The sequence below is a fragment of the Ambystoma mexicanum genome, chromosome 3q (assembly GCF_040938575.1).
Source record: "Ambystoma mexicanum isolate Mex_15411 chromosome 3q, UKY_AmexF1_1, whole genome shotgun sequence".
NCBI classification, from domain to species: domain Eukaryota; kingdom Metazoa; phylum Chordata; class Amphibia; order Caudata; family Ambystomatidae; genus Ambystoma; species Ambystoma mexicanum.
In genome coordinates, this window is record NC_090926.1 from 865,503,653 (window position 1) to 865,521,771 (window position 18,119).

General features: G+C 52.5%; 1 protein-coding gene across 1 annotated transcript in view; it reads left to right on the forward strand.

Moving 5' to 3' along the window:
• SUZ12 (SUZ12 polycomb repressive complex 2 subunit) overlaps positions 1 to 18,119 on the forward strand; it is a 1,189,145-nt gene that overhangs the window by 152,543 nt on the left and 1,018,483 nt on the right. The window contains exon 5 of the mRNA XM_069654958.1: positions 9,103 to 9,152. Within this exon, the coding sequence (XP_069511059.1) occupies positions 9,103 to 9,152 (50 nt within the window). The remainder of the gene's footprint in view (positions 1 to 9,102; positions 9,153 to 18,119) is intronic.

Genomic DNA, 18,119 nt, shown 5'->3' on the forward strand with positions numbered 1-18,119 from the left:
ACTGCATTGGCCGTCAGTCAAACATTGCAATACTTTCAAAACAATGTGCAAAACAGCAGTCCGCAGACGGGGAGCTGAATTGCTACAAAAGAAAATAACAATCTACAAGCCAACAAGACTCCTCAGATTAAGCAATAAGAAAAAACTAGGGGCCTCCTCCTTCTCCCACCTAGCCGCAAAAACCTGGAACATCATCCCGAAAGAAATCAACTCCAATGACCAGCTACAATTCAGAAAACTACTAAAAACCTGGCTCTTCAACATCGCAGATTCAAATTGAAAAAAACGAAACAATTATACAAGAAAAGCTAAGAACAGGATGACAGAATTTAGGATGACACTGACAATACCCAGAACAGACTAAGGGAAATTCCTACTATAACAAGAGAGATGACGATAGGTCGAAATAGGACACAAGCGACACCCCATGAGGACAGAAATGAGCATACCTAGCAGACTCCATCCAACAACCTCACCCGCTCCATAATCGCTACCAGGTATCATATTTGAACAGAGTTCTGTGAATGTTAGCAGTTGCCACACTTGAACTAAGTTGTGGACATTGGCATGTGCCGCGCCTGGATGTAATTGCAAACGCTGGCATGTGCCACGCTTCGAAGGGGCTGCGAGTGTTACTCTGCGTGAGCAGATGGATAAGACAGTGAATGCTGACAACTGCCACATGTGGCTGGAGTAGCGTTGGTTGACCGATGCCGCGTACTGACTAGAATTGGGTTTGCTATCGGGGCAAGATTTGGATGGATTCACAAACGCCTGCTTGCCCCGCATAGACAGGTTTGACGGAAGTGGCCGGGGCCGAACTTGGACACGTTATGAATATGGGTTGGGAATCAAGTGTGAAAGGGACTGTGGGTGTCGGCCAGTCTCAGATCTAGATGGGAGATGCTCCCGCGCCCCACCTGGAGAGAATATGCAAGTTTAGCACCTCGCTTCCAGACAGCAATGCCAATTCTCCAGCATGGGGTCTGGCATGGATTCACATGCTCATGAATATTCCCCGTCGTCAGGCTGGGAATCCTCGGTAAAGAAAAAAAACAGTATCAGTTTCGTTTCTGATCTGTCTTTCGTAGTAATAACCAATCACTGGTCTCTGCGTCATACTGACCACAGCCAATGACTGCCCTCTACCTAAGCACCGCCTCTGGCAGCCATCTTCAGATTTTTACCGCACGTTCATGTGTTGGGATCCTCGTGCTATTGCTCACGAGCGTTAGTGCTATTTTTTCACGTTTTTTCTCAAAAACTTCGTTTTTTCGGTCAAAAGAGCCTCAAGCTCCACCGACTCTCCATCCGATCAACGGGGACCCGTGTCGGATTCGTCTGCGCCCCTCAAGGGTGAAGATTTCGTCGAGCTACGCTTTTGGAGGACTCCAGAAGCTTCTCAGGCCCGGACATGGCCCAGAAAAAGGGAAGCTCGACGCCCGGAAAGCTGTTCAGGGTCTGCCCTGGATGCCAGCTGCAGAACGTCTTTAAGGAGGACGAACACTCCTTTTGTCTCTACTGCTTACATGAGGACAAGACGCACGTGGAGAAGGACTGTGCGTTTTGCGGCAATATGTCTGAGCGGACCATGAAGGACCGCCATCAACGTCTCGCCAACTGGCTGGAAGGGAAGAGCCCGTCAGGCGAGAAGAAGAGGAAGAAATCAGAGCGGTCTTCTAAGACCTTTGAGGACGCCCCGGCGACGGGGGTCCAACACAAGGCCAAGCACCGCGAGTCCGTTGGCACCGGGAGCGCCGAACGGTCGGGCTCTACGGGCGCCAGGCAGGGCGCACCCTCCCCGGCACCATCAACCACGAGCCAACGCTCTGGGTCGGGTAAGAGGAAGGGCGAGCACCCGGCGAAGCTCCTGTAGAGGCCCCGGTCGAGCTCGAAGGCCCCATCGGAGGGGGAGCGAGGCAGTGTCTCCCCCCCCCCCCCCTCAAGGATAAGGCGGTGAGCGCACCTAAGGTGGTGAAGGCCTTAATCCATCCGGCCAAGCCCTCTATCGATATTGTGGAGGCTACACCAGTGGTGGCGACCTCGGGGCTCAGAGTCTCCCTGCCACCTCGGAGGGAGTCCTCTTTTGTGCCCATCAATGGGACCCCTGTGAAATCCCCGGCGGGGAAGAAAAAGGGGGGGCAGGGCGGTGTCGTAGATTCGGCCTCAACCTTGGAGGAAGAGCTGATCGAGGTCTTAAGCCACGACCTTGGCGTGGAAGAAGACCGGCCCGGCGGGATGGATCCCGGCGCAGGTGACGACGACATCGTCGAGGGTGCCGACGGGGCCCCTGATCGCCCGTCGGATTCCCCTCTGCCAGCGCCGCAAGACAACTCGGCGGCCATTTTGTTGGCTATACAGTCCTTATGCTCAGAAATAAGGACGAGACTACCGTTGCCGACGGAGGAACCTCTCCCGTCGGGGGATCCTGAACCGGGACCTTCTGGTGTTCCACCGCCCAAGAAAAGAAGGATTCACCCTCCACCTCCTTTTCAGCCGTCGCGCCCCGTCCAGCCCTCCTCCCCGTCCACCGAGGGGATGATACGGGGACGGACACGGCAGCGACGGGTACGGACAACGAGGTATACGACGAGGATCTACCGTCGTCACCTCCCACCAGGGCTTCTCCGCCCGACGAGATTGGATCGTTCCACTCCATGATCGCCAGGGCATCCAAGCTTTTCCAACTCTGCCCTGAGGAGAAGAAAAAGGAAGGATTCCTTTATCAACGGCGCGAGGCCAAGAGGAAGACGGTCCTCGCGGTGCCTCTACTGGACGACATTTGGGATGAGGGCCTCGCCCTCCTCAAGAACCCTTCCACGACGCCAGCTAGAAGAGACCGGTACGAGAAGAAGTACCGGGTCCCGGACGCGGCCCCCCTGTGCCTCTGGGCGCAGCCTACCCCGGACTCCGTCGTCTCCGCGGCGGCCAGGAAGAAAGCGGGGGGGGGGTGCGGCCTCCACATCGACTTCCCCACCGGACGGCGAGGGAAAGAAATTGGACGCTATGGGACGCAGGGTCATCTCGTCTGCAGCGACGACGATTAAAGCGGCCAACGCCTTGGCTATCGTGGCCCGCTACGACAGGGAGCTATGGTACAAACTGGCTCCCCTGCTGGACTTCCTACCGGACGACTAGAGGGTGGATGCCCTGGAGATCCTACAGGAAGGTGAGGTGGCGTCGGACCACGCCATCACTATTGCGACGGACATCGCCGACACTGGGTTTCGCCAGTTGGGCAACGGCGTGTGCCTTAGGCGGCGTGGATGGCTCAAGGCTACGGACTTCCGTCAAGACGTACAGACCAGAGTCCTGGACATGCCGTTTGATGGGAACAACCTGTTTGGGAAAACAGTGGACGATTCCCTTCAGGCCATTAAAGCGGACACTGAGACGGCCCGGGCCCTTGGGGTTCTGCAGCAACGACGGACGCCCTTTCGGAGCAGCGGAGGCAAGGGCGCCTCCAAAGGTTCCGGCGGCGGTTTCTCCACCTACCGTCAAGCGGCCCGCTCGTCGTCTCAGGAGGCCTACAGAGGACGAGGCAAGTCTGGCGGACCCCGCCGTCGTCGCCAAGGAGGTCAAGGCGGCAAAGCCTCGTCGAAACAGGATTGAACCGGCCGTGGGGTCGGGCCCCCACCGAAGCACCCCGGTGGGAGGCCGGCTGGCGAGCTTCGTCAGCGTGTGGGAGTCCATCTCCACCGACCGTTGGGTGCTGGACGCCTTAGCCCGGGGCCACGCGCTCGAGTTTCAAAGAAGGTGCCCGCGCGTCCCCCCCGTGGCCAGGAAAGAGCTTCATGTCCCTCAGCTTCTCCTGGAGGTAAAGGCGATGCTCAGGAAGGGCGCCATCGAACTCGTCCCAAAGAGGCTTCGGGGCTCCGGAGTTTACTCGAGATACTTCCTCGTGAAGAAGAAGACGGGAGGATGGCGCCCCATCCTAGACGTCTGAACAAGTTCATCAAGGCGCAGAAGTTCCGAATGGTCACCCTCCAGCACGTCCTGGGGCAGCTGGAGGAAGGAGACTTCCTGTCGTCGTTGGATTTGGAGGATGCCTACTTCCATATTCCCATCCTAAAGGGGCACCGAAAATTCCTCAGGTTTGTGGTCCAAGGGCGTCACTACCAGTTCAAAGCCCTCCCCTTCGGACTACGGTCGGCACCCAGGGTATTCACCAAGTGCCTTGCACCGGTGGCGGCGCAGCTGCGCCGCGAGGGGATCCACGTCTACCCCTACCTGGACGACTGGCTCATCCGAGCCAAGACGAGGGAGCTCGCCGTGGAGCACACGGCAAGGACCGTCCAACTTCTCACGGACCTGGGATTCTCCGTGAACTACGCCAAGTCCCACCTGGTACCCGCGCAAAACGCACTGTTTCTGGGAGCGAAGCTCGACAGTGTCCCTTCTGGCCTCCCCGTCGGAGGAAAGGACCAGGTCCATCCTGGGCAAGGTACAGCGGATGTTGGTTTCCGACGCGGCCAAGGTGAGGTCCATCAAGTCCCTCCTCGGAATGATGTCTTCTTGCATCTACCTCATTCCCATGTGCAGGCTCCGGATGCGCCCGTTGCAGGAGTTCCTGGACGCGCGCTGGATCCAAACGACGGGCGGCTTCGAGGAGAGGATCACACTCGACGAGAGTTTCCGCCGAGCGGTCCGGTGGTGGGGCAACCGCGCGCATCTGACGGCGGGCATGGACTTCCAGACCCCAGACCACCAGGAGACAGTGACCACGGATGCCTCCCTGGAAGGGTGGGGAGCGCACACCGAAAATCTGCACGCGAGAGGCCTTTGGCTCCCGACGGAGAAGTCCCTCCGTATCAACGTCCTGGAGCTCCGTGCAGTGTTCTGGGCCCTCAGGTCCTTCCTTCCGTCCCTCAAGGGCAAGGTGGTGAGGATCTTCACCGACAACACCACCACCATGTTTTACATCAGGAAACAGGGCGGAACCAGGACCCCACCGCTGTCCAAGGAGGCGCAGGACCTGTGGCATTTGGCCGTCGCCCAAAGGATGTTTCTGGTGCCGTTTCATCTGGCAGGGATAAAAAACACCATCGCCGACTCACTCAGCAGGGAGCTGCGCTTGTGCCACGAGTGGGAACTACGGCAGGATCTAGTGGATCGCCTCTTCCGACGGTGGGGCACACCCCAGATCGACCTGTTCGCGACGGCGACGAACTCCAAGTGCCGGAGGTTCGCCAGCAGGTTTCCCCAGGCGAGGAGCATGGGCGATGCTTTCTCGTTCCCCTGGGAAGGCCTGTTCCTCTACGCGTTCCCTCCTTTGCCACTGCTAATCCGGCTCGTCAACCAGCTCAAGAGGTCACGGTGCAGGATGATCCTCGTCGCACCTGCGTGGCCGAGGCAGATATGGTTCCTGGACCTTCTGGACTTGTCAGCGTCCCCGCCAATCAAGCTGCCGGTGGACGCGGATCTACTCTCCAGGGAAGGAGGCGCCATCCTCCACCACGACCCGAAATCGCTGAACTTGCAGGCCTGGCTCCTGCAGCGCTAGAGTTTGGAGGATACGACATACCGGCCGACTGCAGAGAGGTTCTTGCAAAGGCCAGGGCGTCCTCGACTCTTAAATGCTACGGACACAAATGGAAAAGGTTCTCTGTCTGGTGCCACGCACAGAAGATTAACCCTCTACGGATTACGGCTCCCCAGGTACTGCCGTACCTGCTGATGCTGGCCAAAGCTGGACTGGCACACGCGTCCATCAAGATTCATCTTGCTGCGATCTCCCGATACACCAGAACCACGGGCTGGACGTCCTTGTGGTCTCATCGTCTGGTGAAAGAGTTCATGAAGGGACTGTTCAGATCGTTCCCGCCGGTGAAGGCTCCGGCCCCGGCGTGGGAGCTCAACGTGGTGCTGACCAAGCTCATGGGACCTCCGTTCGAGCCTCTGCACTCGGCCCCGTTGAAGTTTCTGTCGTGGAAAACAGCGTTTCTTGTGGCCATCACCTCCGCACGACGGGTGGGAGAGATCCAGGCCCTTTCCTGCAAGGCCCCGTACTTTACTTTTCACGACACGAGGGTAGTGCTCAGGATGCACCCCTCCTTCATGCCCAAGGTACCGTCGGACTTCCATCTCAACGAACCCTTGGTGTTGCCTGTGTTCTTCCCGTCGCCTTCGTCGCCGGCTGAGAGGACTTTGCACTCGCTGGATGTGGCTAGAGCGCTGAAGTTCTACGTGGACCGCACGAAGTGTTTTCGGAAGACGTCACAACTCTTTGTGAACTTTGGACCTGTCAATCAGGGGAAGGCTCTCTCGAAGGCTTCCATTTCCAGATGGCTCTCCGGCTGTATCATGTACTGTCATCGGTTGGCAAACCGACCGCTGCCTGGCCGTCCGAGAGCCCATTCCACCAGAGCGATCGCAGCTACCACGGCGTTCCTTTCTGGTGTGCCCCTGCTGGACATATGCAGGGCTGCTACGTGGAGGTCGACGCACACCTTCACGAAATTCTACTGCGTCGATCGGGATTCCAGGGAGGAGTCCAGGGTCGGCCAAGCAGTGCTGCGCAACCTGTTCGCCTGAGGTGAGCCTGGTGAGGAGGTAAGATGCTTAATGTTGAGTTTGATGTACTGCTTAATGTTGAGCCTTTGCCACCTCCCGTGATTGTGCATGTGTGTACTGCTATGTATTCTTTATTCATGAGCATGTGAATCCATGCCAGACCCCATGCTGGAGAAGGAACAAGTTACTTAACTGTAACTGTTGTTCTCCAGCATGGGTCTGGCATGGATTCACATGCGAACCCTCCCGCCTACCCCTCTGCGGCTCTTCACTTGGTCATACTGCCACTTCACGTGCTTCCAAATCTGAAGATGGCTGCCAGAGGCGGTGCTTAGGTAGAGGGCAGTCATTGGCTGTGGTCAGTATGACGCAGAGACCAGTGATTGGTTATTACTACGAAAGACAGATCAGAAACGAAACTGATACTGGTTTTTTTCTTTACCGAGGATTCCCAGCCTGACGACGGGGAATATTCATGAGCATGTGAATCCATGCCAGACCCATGCTGGAGAACAACAGTTACAGGTAAGTAACTTGTTCCTTAACCAATCCACTAGCAATTTCACCCCTCTGCATACACCCAGTGCTCCAGATAAGATTTTGGAGGTTGGAGTATTTTACGCTCTATTTTTAAACTTTGAGAGTAAATGTGATTTTAAGAGTAAAAATGACTTTTCTCCTTTGCAAGAGAGTAAAATGTATGTGACATCCAGCCGACATGTGCAAAAGCTGTATGGAAATCATTACTATGCGGCAGCTTTCTGCATTGTGACAGAATACACCTGTCGTTATTTCTGGCCATTTGATCTCTCCTGTATATATTTAAATGTTGAAATCACAAAAACCTAGCCAATTTTATAGGAAAGCATACATGAATTGTATTGTGTGTTTTGAGATTCGATAGCAGAATTGTCTTGTGATGTTCAATGAAAGTCCTAATTTCCTGGAGCTATTACTACCTAATGGTATGCCAGTGTTATGATACAACAGTGCAGAGAGGCAAGAACGCAATGCTAAATTGTATATCTTTAATTAGTGGTCAAATGGTTATTTATATAGCTCTTTTGGCAAAGCGTTTTGCATAGAACATATTTATCACAATTGCCACCAAAACAAAGTCTGTACTCCTTTATCGACCTCGAAAGGATGAAAGGCTGAGTTGGACTTGCTGGGATTCGAACCCTCAACCTACAGATCACGCACAGATTGCAGCGACGAGTGCTCATTGCCGTCTGAGCTATCTTATTGGCTAACATCCTTTAGAGGTTGGTTAACTGATTATCAACTGAGGTATAATAATCACAGTACCTAAATGTATGAAGAGCCATTCATGAAGCGCTACATAAAGTTAAATGCCTATCTGGATTACCACAGGGACAGGTTTTGCTGAGTTTCTATTTCAATTACCAATGTAACTTTCATTTGTTTGTTTTTGAACAGCGTTTGCACTTCCTTGAGAGTCAGGTTTTGGATGTTTTAATTGTAGTCCTGAAGATTTGAGAGGCTAGAACACCTGTGATCAGTGTAATGACAATCACTCACCCTTGAGCAGAGACTCTGCTGCCACTGACCATTTATAGTAATGTACTCTATTGACTGCAAGGTTGAATGGATGTAAACTAGACTGTGCATAGTCATCATTTTACACACGGTTTTTATAATTAGAGTGTACATTAAATTATGTGTAAAAATGATCTGCCTCTGCATGATTATGCACACAGCACTGACACATCGAAAAATACAATTGTGCAATACTGGTTTGCTTTCACTGGAAAAAAAGCATAACTTGTTGAAAATTTTGAATTCTCAATTACAACTTATCCATCTTACTAGTTATACAATCCTAAAATTCTAGGAAAACATGCACAGTGATTCTGAAGCTGAATGGAAAGAAACCATTCCTTTTATCACAGTGTGCAGTTAATTTTTTTGAAAGGCTTCAGAGAAATACATTGTTTCAGAGGTGGTTTCCAATTACATCCATGTAGATAAACATCAAAAGAAGCCTTCTGGTTTTTGTCAAGTAACCTCACCTTTGCACTGCCCTCTGGTCTAAACCTGTGTGTAAATGTACCGAGGAAAATAATAAAGCTGTCGTATTTACAAGATTTTCATGCGTAAAAAGACCCAGTACCCACCTTATCTGGAGGCCTGCATACACTGCTCAAACTCTAAGCAAACACAATCACAAGCCTATAACACAACCATCCGCACAAACTTCACTACACTGCAACAACAAAACAAACCACACATAGACTTGCACAACAGCACACGTCGGCTAAAGACCGGAAAACACCCCAAGCCCAGCCAACGGTGTTAACTACGTTGAGGCCGCCAACAGCATATCACTGCTCTCTTGCACTTTTTCCAACTTATTCCCACTAACTCACCCACACCCACCCCTCCCTTTTCAGAGCGCCAGGGCACCACTCCGATGGTGATAGTGCGCGGTACAAATATCCTTTAACATTGTGGGCCTATAAATAAAAAATGCAGTTAAATACAAAATCCCAAACTATTGGTTTTTCCAATGCTTGTTGGTTTTCTTTAGGGTAAGCTTTCTCATACTAATTCTTTTTTTTTTTTCAGCCTGTCTGCTCATCTTCAGCTTACGTTTACTGGTTTCTTCCATAAAAATGGTATGTATGCACCCTAAAATTGATCACATTAAATGATTTGTCAAGTCCTAGAATTTCATGTTTGAGCCACAAAAAGTTAATTTTGAGAATGTTACATGCTGCATTACATCAATGTTTTAACTTCAGTATACAGATGTCATATTAAAATATTATCTGGTATACTAGAGATGTTTAGGATGTACCGAATAACCACTTCCGTGGTCCAAATCGGCTGGGAATGTCTGGAATTTGGCATATTGTCCTTTCTCGGGTCATCAAATCTGTAGTCCTTGTAGTAAAGAGAAGATGTGAAGCAGTGGCACAAGAAAAGAAAAAAAATGTGTGCAATAGCTTGGTTAATGTTTATCTATCCAAAGTTGATCATAGGACAGCATTAGAGACACGTGGAGTATACTTTGTAAAATGTTTGAGGAATAAGGGAATATTTGTGGGAGTATAATTCCAAAGAGATGGCCAAATTGTTGTGTGGCTGTGTGATGGACCTGATCGTGCTTATTCGGACCCTTGTAGCATATTGGTTGTTTACAAGAGTAAGTTTAATTTCTCCCACATGACCACATTTTGGATAGTAATTCTGGAACTTGGTAACTGTTGGGTCAAGTCTAGAATAGATCTTGGGAAAGGTAACTGTGCATGGAGACCAACAGGGTAGGTAGAGGGATGAGTTCAGAGCCACGTTTGTCTGTATGCACAAAGTCTTGTACTCTTTTTGGTGAAATGTTCCAATGGTGTGCAGACGCCGGTGGGTCGCTCTTTGACACCTTTTGCAATGCCTGGGTGTATTAAAACAATGCACAAAGCAACAGTGCACGTTTCATTCTCACTCCCTCGATCAGGAACAGTTGGTTTCATGAATAGCCGAGGTCGGTGGAAGTAGTGGCTTTTAAATGAGGGTGGGATTTGAATTGTGGCTCCTCTTAGAGATTCATAGGGATGGTTATAGTGGTATGCGAGGCTGGACGTTAATCTCCATAATGCAGCCTGGTCTAGCTTTCTCTACATCGGATTCAGTTAGTTTGTCCAGTTTAGAGGATAGCCCCCCCCAAAAAAAAAATTCTGCTTAGCAGCTTTTATTCACAAGTTCTCTTTGAGCATTATGATCCTTTTCATGTACTGAATGCCGCTGATGTGCCTTTTTTTATTTGGGTGTTGTATGCAGGACTACTAGTCACCTTTTGGCTGCTTCTCAGCACTCGTCGGGCTTAACTTCCATTTAAGTAGTTCATGCAAACTGACAATCATTTTTGCCTTCTCTAGCCTACTATCAGACCGTAATATTAGAGCTCATTCTTGTGGCACTGCTCTGCTGGTACAACTGATCAAACTTAACTTGTTCTATCTTGAAACAGGACAAAAACGTGGCACAATCGCAGAATATCTGAATTTTGCCTTTCTTTTTCGGTTAAAATTCAGGGGGTGGGGGGTTGAGGCTCCTAAAATGACTGACAATTAGTGGCAGATGTGTGAGCAAAGGGCGGCAGGACCTAAGGGCTACAAATCTGAACACATGCACATAGCAAAATACACAGGCTGTGTTAACGGAACAGGCTGGCCGCCAAAAGGAGTGCTGCCAACAGCACTGTCTTAGTGGATGCAGGTGGCATTATCAGGGGTAACTGGACCAGTTGGTCCGTTAGTCAAGATTATATGCAGTACCCTGTGAGAGGCTGCACCAGCTATGTCCTCTTGGCAATAGTTAATCCAACCTCTAATCTAAGCATGTAATACACAAGTTGTTACAGTGACTGAGCACTAAATAACAGGGCTTGTTTATACAAGGAAAAAATGAGAAAACTGCCTTCCCTAACCGTTACATAAGTTATCATAACACAACCTAAACAGTTCTTTGGGAGTAACAAGTGCGTAAGTCAAATGAACGACGGTCAGGACAAATTTGCATAACTTACCGGGGAAGACAGTGGCCTATCTGGCCCTCAAGAAGAACTTCCTAGCCCTAACGTCCAGCGTTAAACCAACACTTGGATTTCAACACAGTCATGTGATTGGCTTTTGTGAAGAACAGCTGCGAAGCTAGCATGTGGTAGGTGGTGCCATGGGAATTTCAATACTAGGTTTATTCACCCTAAGGCTACGTCTTGCCCACATGTGGATGGTTTACGCATGGAACGAAATACACAGTATAAAAACTGTTCCCAATCTACATGGGATACCTTTTTTAAAGGCTCGCACCACGTGAGGAAATTGTACTAAACACAAGGAGTACCCCCTCTGACTCAGGGAGATATCTCATGAGTTTATGTAACGCACCATAACCAAGAAGGTCGACCGGTTTCGATGGTACGAACGGTTTAGACCATCTTCTTCAGGACTGACCATTTAGTAGTAACAACATTACATGTTCCAGCAAGGCTCGGGTTGTGGCTGCCTGGGCGTGTTGCTCCGTCCCCTGTAATGGAACACAAAAACAACAAAGGAGGGCCGGGCCTTAATCAACCAGACACCAAGTTAGAAAAATTGACAGTACATTAACGTATTCGTGCACACTGTCTTCAATATAGTTGAAGTATCTAAAAAAAAAAGGGCATGTGGGCATGTAAATATGCTGCCACTCACTTCGTGGCTGTGTATGTATACATAGTCCAGGGGAGGGAGAAGGGGGCAACACAAGGCACAAAGGAGTTTGGAGGGGGTGGGGGAGTGTGTGAGGAGAATGTGTCAGGTAAGCAATTCTACCCAAGATTTTCAACAAGGACTGTCGTGATCGGTCTATAATTGGTGGGTATAGCCGGGTCTAGAGTCTGTTTCTTCAGTAGTGTGTGAACCCAGTCCTGTTTCAGATTACTTGGGACGGAATTACTGGCAAAGGAGGAGTTTGAGTTTTGTGATAAATTCGGCTAGAGCTCTAGCTGCGTCTTTTATAATCTGAGCAGGGCAGCTGTTACCTTTACAATTGGACGGTTTAAGAGATGCAATGATTTTTTGAACTTCAGGTATGGAGACCCTATTAAACTTGAAGCCTGAATTGATGTGTACGGTAGAGGGTGGTGTTGGAGTATTGGTTGTAAATTGTGTCCTTTTGTCAGCTATTGTGGTCTGGAGCCCATTCATTTTGTTGGATAGGGCATTTTGTAGGCTGGTGCACCAGGGTTTCTCCAGCATGGGGTCTGGGATGGATTCACATGCTCATGAATATTCCCCGTCGTCAGGCCGGGAATCCTCGGTATAGAAAAAAATCAGTATCAGTTTCGTTTCTGATCTGTCTTTCTTAGTAGTAACCAATCACTGGTCTCTGGGTCATACTGCCCCCAGCCAATGACTGCCCTCTCCCTAAGCCCCGCCTCCGGCAGCCATCCTCAGATTTTTACCGCACGTTCAAGTGTTGGGAGTACTCGGGCTGTAGCTCGAGCTTTTGCTGCGTTTTCGCGCTTTTTTCAGGAGTTTTTTCTCATTTTCCGGTTAAATAGAGCCTCAAGCTCCACCGTTTCTACATCCAATCAACGGGGATCCGTTTCGGATTTTTCTACGCCCCTCAAGGGTGAAGATTTCGTCGAGTTACGATTTTGGAGGATTCCAGAAGTTCCGAGGCCTACCCCGGACATGACCCAGGAGAAAGGAAGCTCGACGCCCGGGAAGCTGTTCAGGACCTGCCCTGGATGCCAGCTTCAGAATGTTTTCAAGGAGGACGAGCATTCGTTATGCCTCTACTGTCTCCATGAGGACAAGACGCACAAGGAGAAGGACTGTGCGTTTTGTGGGAACATGTCAGAGCGGACCATGAAGGATTGCCACCTCCGTCTCGCCAACTGGCTGGAAGGGAAGAGCCCGTCAGGCGAGAAGAAAAAGAAGTCTGAGCGGTCTTCTAAGTCCTGTGAGGGCGCCTCGGCGACGGGGGCCCAACAAAAGGCTAAGCACCGGGAGTCCGCGGGCACCGGGAGCGCCGAACGGTCGGGCTCCTTGGCTGCCAGGCAGGGCACTTCCTCCCCGGCGGCATCAACCATGAGCCAACGCTCTGGCTCGGGTAAGAGGAAGTCCGAGAACCCGGCTAAGCTTCTGGAGAGGCCCCGGTCGATCTCGAAGATTCCGACAGAGGGGAGCGAGGCTCGGACCCTCCCCCCAAGGTGAAGTCCCCAGGCGTCCAGAAGGGGACGATGGCCTTAATTCACCCTGCTAAGACCTCGATTGAGGATGTCGCCGCCGCCTTGGCTCAGCCTGTGGAGGCTACACCAGTGGAGGCGCCCTCAGGACCCAGAGTCTCCCTGCCATCGCGGAGGGAGTCGTCTTTCAGGCCCATTGAGAAGACCCCCACGAAGTCCTTGTTGGAAAAGGTGGGGGAGGGGCTGGTGGCCATCGTGGATACGGACACGACCTCTGAAGAAGAGCTCATCGAAGTCGTGGAAGAGGCCCAGCCCATCGGGAGGGATCCCGACGAGGGCGACGACGAGAGCGACTGTGTCGCCGACAAGGCTCCTCAAGAGCCCTCGCGACCGTCGTTTCTGGCGCCACAGGACACCTTGGCGGCCATTTTGTCAGCGTTTCAGTCCTTATGCTCGGAGATAAGGACAAGGTTGCCCCTTCCCCCGACGGAGGTACCTGAGCCAGACCCGACAGGGGAACCGGAGCCAGGACCCTCGGAGAGACCACTTCATCAGAGGACGACGCATCCTACGCCACCTCTCCCACCTCTGCGGCCTGCTCTGCCTTCCCCCCGGTCTACTACCCACGGGGATGATACAGGCACGGACACGGCTACGACCGGTACAGATGACGACGGAGGCGATGGGACGTGTCCCCCATCGCCCCCTGCTCGGGCGTCCCCGCCCGACGAGATTGAATCCTTTCATGCCATGATTTCCAGGGCATCCGAGCTTTTTCAGCTCTGCCCAGAAGAAAAGAGGAAAGAAGGGTTCCTTTACCAACGGCGCGAGGCTAAAAGGAAGACGGTCCTCGCCGTACCGCTTCTTGATGACATCTGGGATGAGGGGCTAGTCCTCCTCAAGAACCCTGCCACGGCGCCGGCAAAGAGGGACTGGTACGAGAAGAAGTACTGGGTCCCCGATGCTGCCCCCTTGTGCCTTAGGGCACAACCTTCCCCAGATTCGGTCGTCGCGGCGTCAAAGAAGAAAGCTGGGATGGGCGTCGGCCTCGACAACTTCCCCGCCGGACGGCGAGAGCAGGAAGTTGGACACGATAGGATGACGGATTATCTCATCCGCAGCAACCACTATTAAGGCGGCCAACGCCCTGGCTATCGTAGCCCGCTACGACAGGGAGTTGTGCTTCAAAATCGCCCCTCTGTTAGACTTCCTTCCAGACGCCAAAAGGGCTGAGGCCCTTGAAATCCTACAGGAGGGGGAGATTGCTTCCGACCATGCCATCACGGTGGCAACGGACATCGCAGACACCGGTTTCCGTCAGTTGGGCAACGGCGTTTGCTTGAGATGACGAGGATGGCTCAAGGCCACGGATTTCCGCCAGGACGTACAAACCAAGGTTTTGGACATGCCCTTCGACTGGAACAACCTGTTTGGGAAGGCGGTTGATGAGTCCCTTCAGGCCATCAAGACCGAGACTACCGGGGCACTGGGAGTGCTCCAACAACAACGGCCGTCCTTTCGGAGCTCCGGAGGCAGATAAGGTGCCTCCAAGGGATCCGGCAGTGGCTCCTCCACTTAACGCCAAACGGCAAGATCTTCGTCTCAGGAAGCCTACAGGGGACGCGGCAAGTCAGGTGTGCCTGTCGTCGACAAGGTCAAGGTGGCAAGGCGGCCTCCAAACAAGATTGAACCAACCGTGGGGTCGGGCCCCCGCCGAAGCACCCCGGCTGGCGAGATTCATCAGCGTGTGGGAGTCCATCTCCACCGACAGTTGGGTGCTGGACGCCCTGGCCCAAGTGCCCTCGCGTTCCACCCGTGGCCAGGAAGGGAAATCACGTCCCTCAACTACTGTTGGAAGTAAGGGCGATGCTCAAGAAGGGTGCCGTCGAGCTCGTCCCAAAGAGGCTTTGGGGCTCCGGAGTTTACTCAAGGTACTTCCTCGTAAAAAAGAAGACCGGAGGATGGCTCCCCATCCTGGACCTACGACGACTGAACAAGTACATCAAGGCACAGAAGTTCAGTATGGTCACCCTCCAGCATGTGCTGAGACAGCTGGAGGAGGGCGATTTCCTGTCGTCGTTGGACTTGGAGGATGCCTACTTCCACATCCCCATTCTAAAAAGACACCGAAAGTTCCTCAGGTTCGTGGTCCAAGGGCGGCACTACCAGTTCAAGGCCCTCCCGTTCGCCTTCGTATTGAAGTCGGCACCCAGGGTGTTCACCAAGTGCCTCGCACCGGTGGCGGCGCGGCTGCGCCTACAGGGGATCCACGTCTACCCCTACCTGGACGACTGGCTCATCCGGGCAAGGACAAGGGAGCCCGCCGTGGAGCACACTGCGAAGACCGTCCAGCTGCTCACGGACCTGGGATTCTCCATCAACTTTCCAAAATCCCACCTGGTTCCGTCGCAAGTCGCCCTGTTTCTGGGAGCCAAGCTCGACACAGTGGCGCGGCTGGCCTCGCCGTCGGAGGAAAGGACCAGGACGATTCTGGGCAAGATGCAGCGTCTCCTGGCCACGGACATGGCCAGGGTAAGATCTATTAAGTCCCTCCTCGGGATGATGTCCTCTTGCATTTATCTGGTGTGCCTTTGCAGGCTTCGGATGAGACCCTTACAGGAATTCCTCGACGCCCGCTGGATCCAGTCGACGGGCAGCTTTGAGGACAGGATCCCTCAACGAGAATTCCGTCAGGCGATCCGGTGGTGGGGTACCCGCTCCCATCTGTCGGCGGGCACGGACTTTCAGACCCCAGCTCACCAGTTGACATTGACGACGGACGCCTCCCTGGAAGGTTGGGCAGCACACTCCGGAGATCTTCACGCGAGAGGCCTTTGGCTCCCGGAGGAGAAGTCTCTCCACATCAAAATCTTGGAGCTCCGCGCGGTGTTCTGGGCCCTCAGGTCTTTTCTTCCGTCCCTCAAGGGCAAGGTGGTGAGGATCTTCACCGACAACACCACCACGATGTTCTACATCCGGAAGCAGGGCGGGCCCAGGTCCCCGGCCCTATCCAAGGAAGCCCAAGATCTGTGGCATTGGGCCGTCGCCCAAGGGATGTTTCTGGTGCCTCTTCATCTGGCAGGAATAAAAAACACGATCGCTGACTCACTCAGCAGGGCGCTGCGCTCGTGCCACGAGTGGGAACTACGCCAGGATCAAGTGGATCGACTCTTCCGGCAATGGGACGAACCCCAAATCGATCTCTTCGCGACGGCAACGAATTCCAAGTGCCGGAGGCTCGCCAGCAGGTTCCCCCAGCCGAGGAGCATGGGCGATGCTTTCTCGTTCCCCCTGGGACGGCCTATTTCTTTATGCATTCCCTCCGCTGCCGTTGCTGCTCCGGCTCTTCAACCAGCTCAAGAGGTCCCGGTGCAGGATGATCCTCGTCGCACCGGGGTGGCCGAGACAGATCTGGTTCCCGGACCTTCTGGACTTGTCAACGTCCCTACCAGTCAAGCTGCTGACAGACGCAGACCTTCTCTCCAGAGAAGGAGGCGCCATTCTTTACCACAACCCGGAGTCGCTGAACTTGAACGAGCCCTTGGTGTTGCCAGTTTTCTTCCCGTCGCCTTCGCCGCCGGCCGAGAGGACTTTGCACTCGCTGGATGTAGCTAGAGCGCTGAAGTTCTACGTGGACCGCACGAAGAGTTTTCGGAAGACGTCACAGCTGTTTGTGAACTTTGGGACTGTGAATCAAGGGAAGGCTCTCTCGAAGACTTCCATTTCCGGATGGCTCTCCGGCTGCATCATGCACTGTCACCGGTTGGCAAACCGACAGCTGCCCGGCCGTCCGAGAGCCCATTCGACCAGAGCGATCGCTGCTACCACGGCGTTCCTGTCTGGTGTGTCCCTGCTGGACATCTGCAGAGCTGCGATGTGGAGGTCGACGCACACTTTCACAAGATTCTAATGCGTCGATCGGGACTCCAGGGAGGAGTCCAGGGTCAGCCAAGCAGTGCTGCGCAACCTGTTCGCCTAAGGTGATCCTGGTAAGGAGGTAAGAGTTGCTTAATGTTGAGTTGTTGTATTGCTTAATGTTGAGCCTGTTGCCACCTCCCATGGTTGTGCATGTGTATACTGCTATGTATTCTCTTATTTATGAGCATGTGAATCCATGCCAGACCCCATGCTGGAGAAGGAACAAGTTACTTACCTGTAACAGTTGTTCTCCAGCATGGGTCTGACATGGATTCACATGCGAACCCTCCCGCCTACCCCTCTGCGGCTCTTCACTTGGTCATACTGCCACTTTACGCGCTACCAAATCTGAGGATGGCTGCCGGAGGCGGGGCTTAGGGAGAGGGCAGTCATTGGCTGGGGGCAGTATGACCCAGAGACCAGTGATTGGTTACTACTAAGAAAGACAGATCAGAAACGAAACTGATGCTGATTTTTTTTTCCATACCGAGGATTCCCGGCCTGACGACGCGGAATATTCATGAGCATCTGAATCCATGCCAGACCCATGCGGGAGAACAACAGTTACAGGTAAGTAACTTGTTCCTTATTCTTAGTGCAAGTATCTGCTGGGGGGGGTTAGGGTTCTCTATTTCTCTTAGGATGTTAAATAATTCTTCAGTGCTGGAGCCTGCTGGGCTTATTCTGTCATTGAAGGTTTCTTTTTTAGTCTGGGGTAGATTTCCAGAGTTTTCAATTTTCTCTTTTTTTGTGTGTAGTATTTTTAGTTCTGGAGTAAACCAGGAGTTCAGATGGGCTTTTGGTTTACTTTTGCGCAGTTTCAATGGGGCAATAGCGTCGATGGCTGTGGTCATGGTCTCATTATAAATGGCGATCAGCGAATTAGGATCATTGGTATCCGGTAGGGCATTGAGTATAGGGACTACCAATGGTACTAGGGCCTCTGCTGTGATATTTCGTTTGTTCCTCGTGAGACAAGGAGGTGCAATAGTAG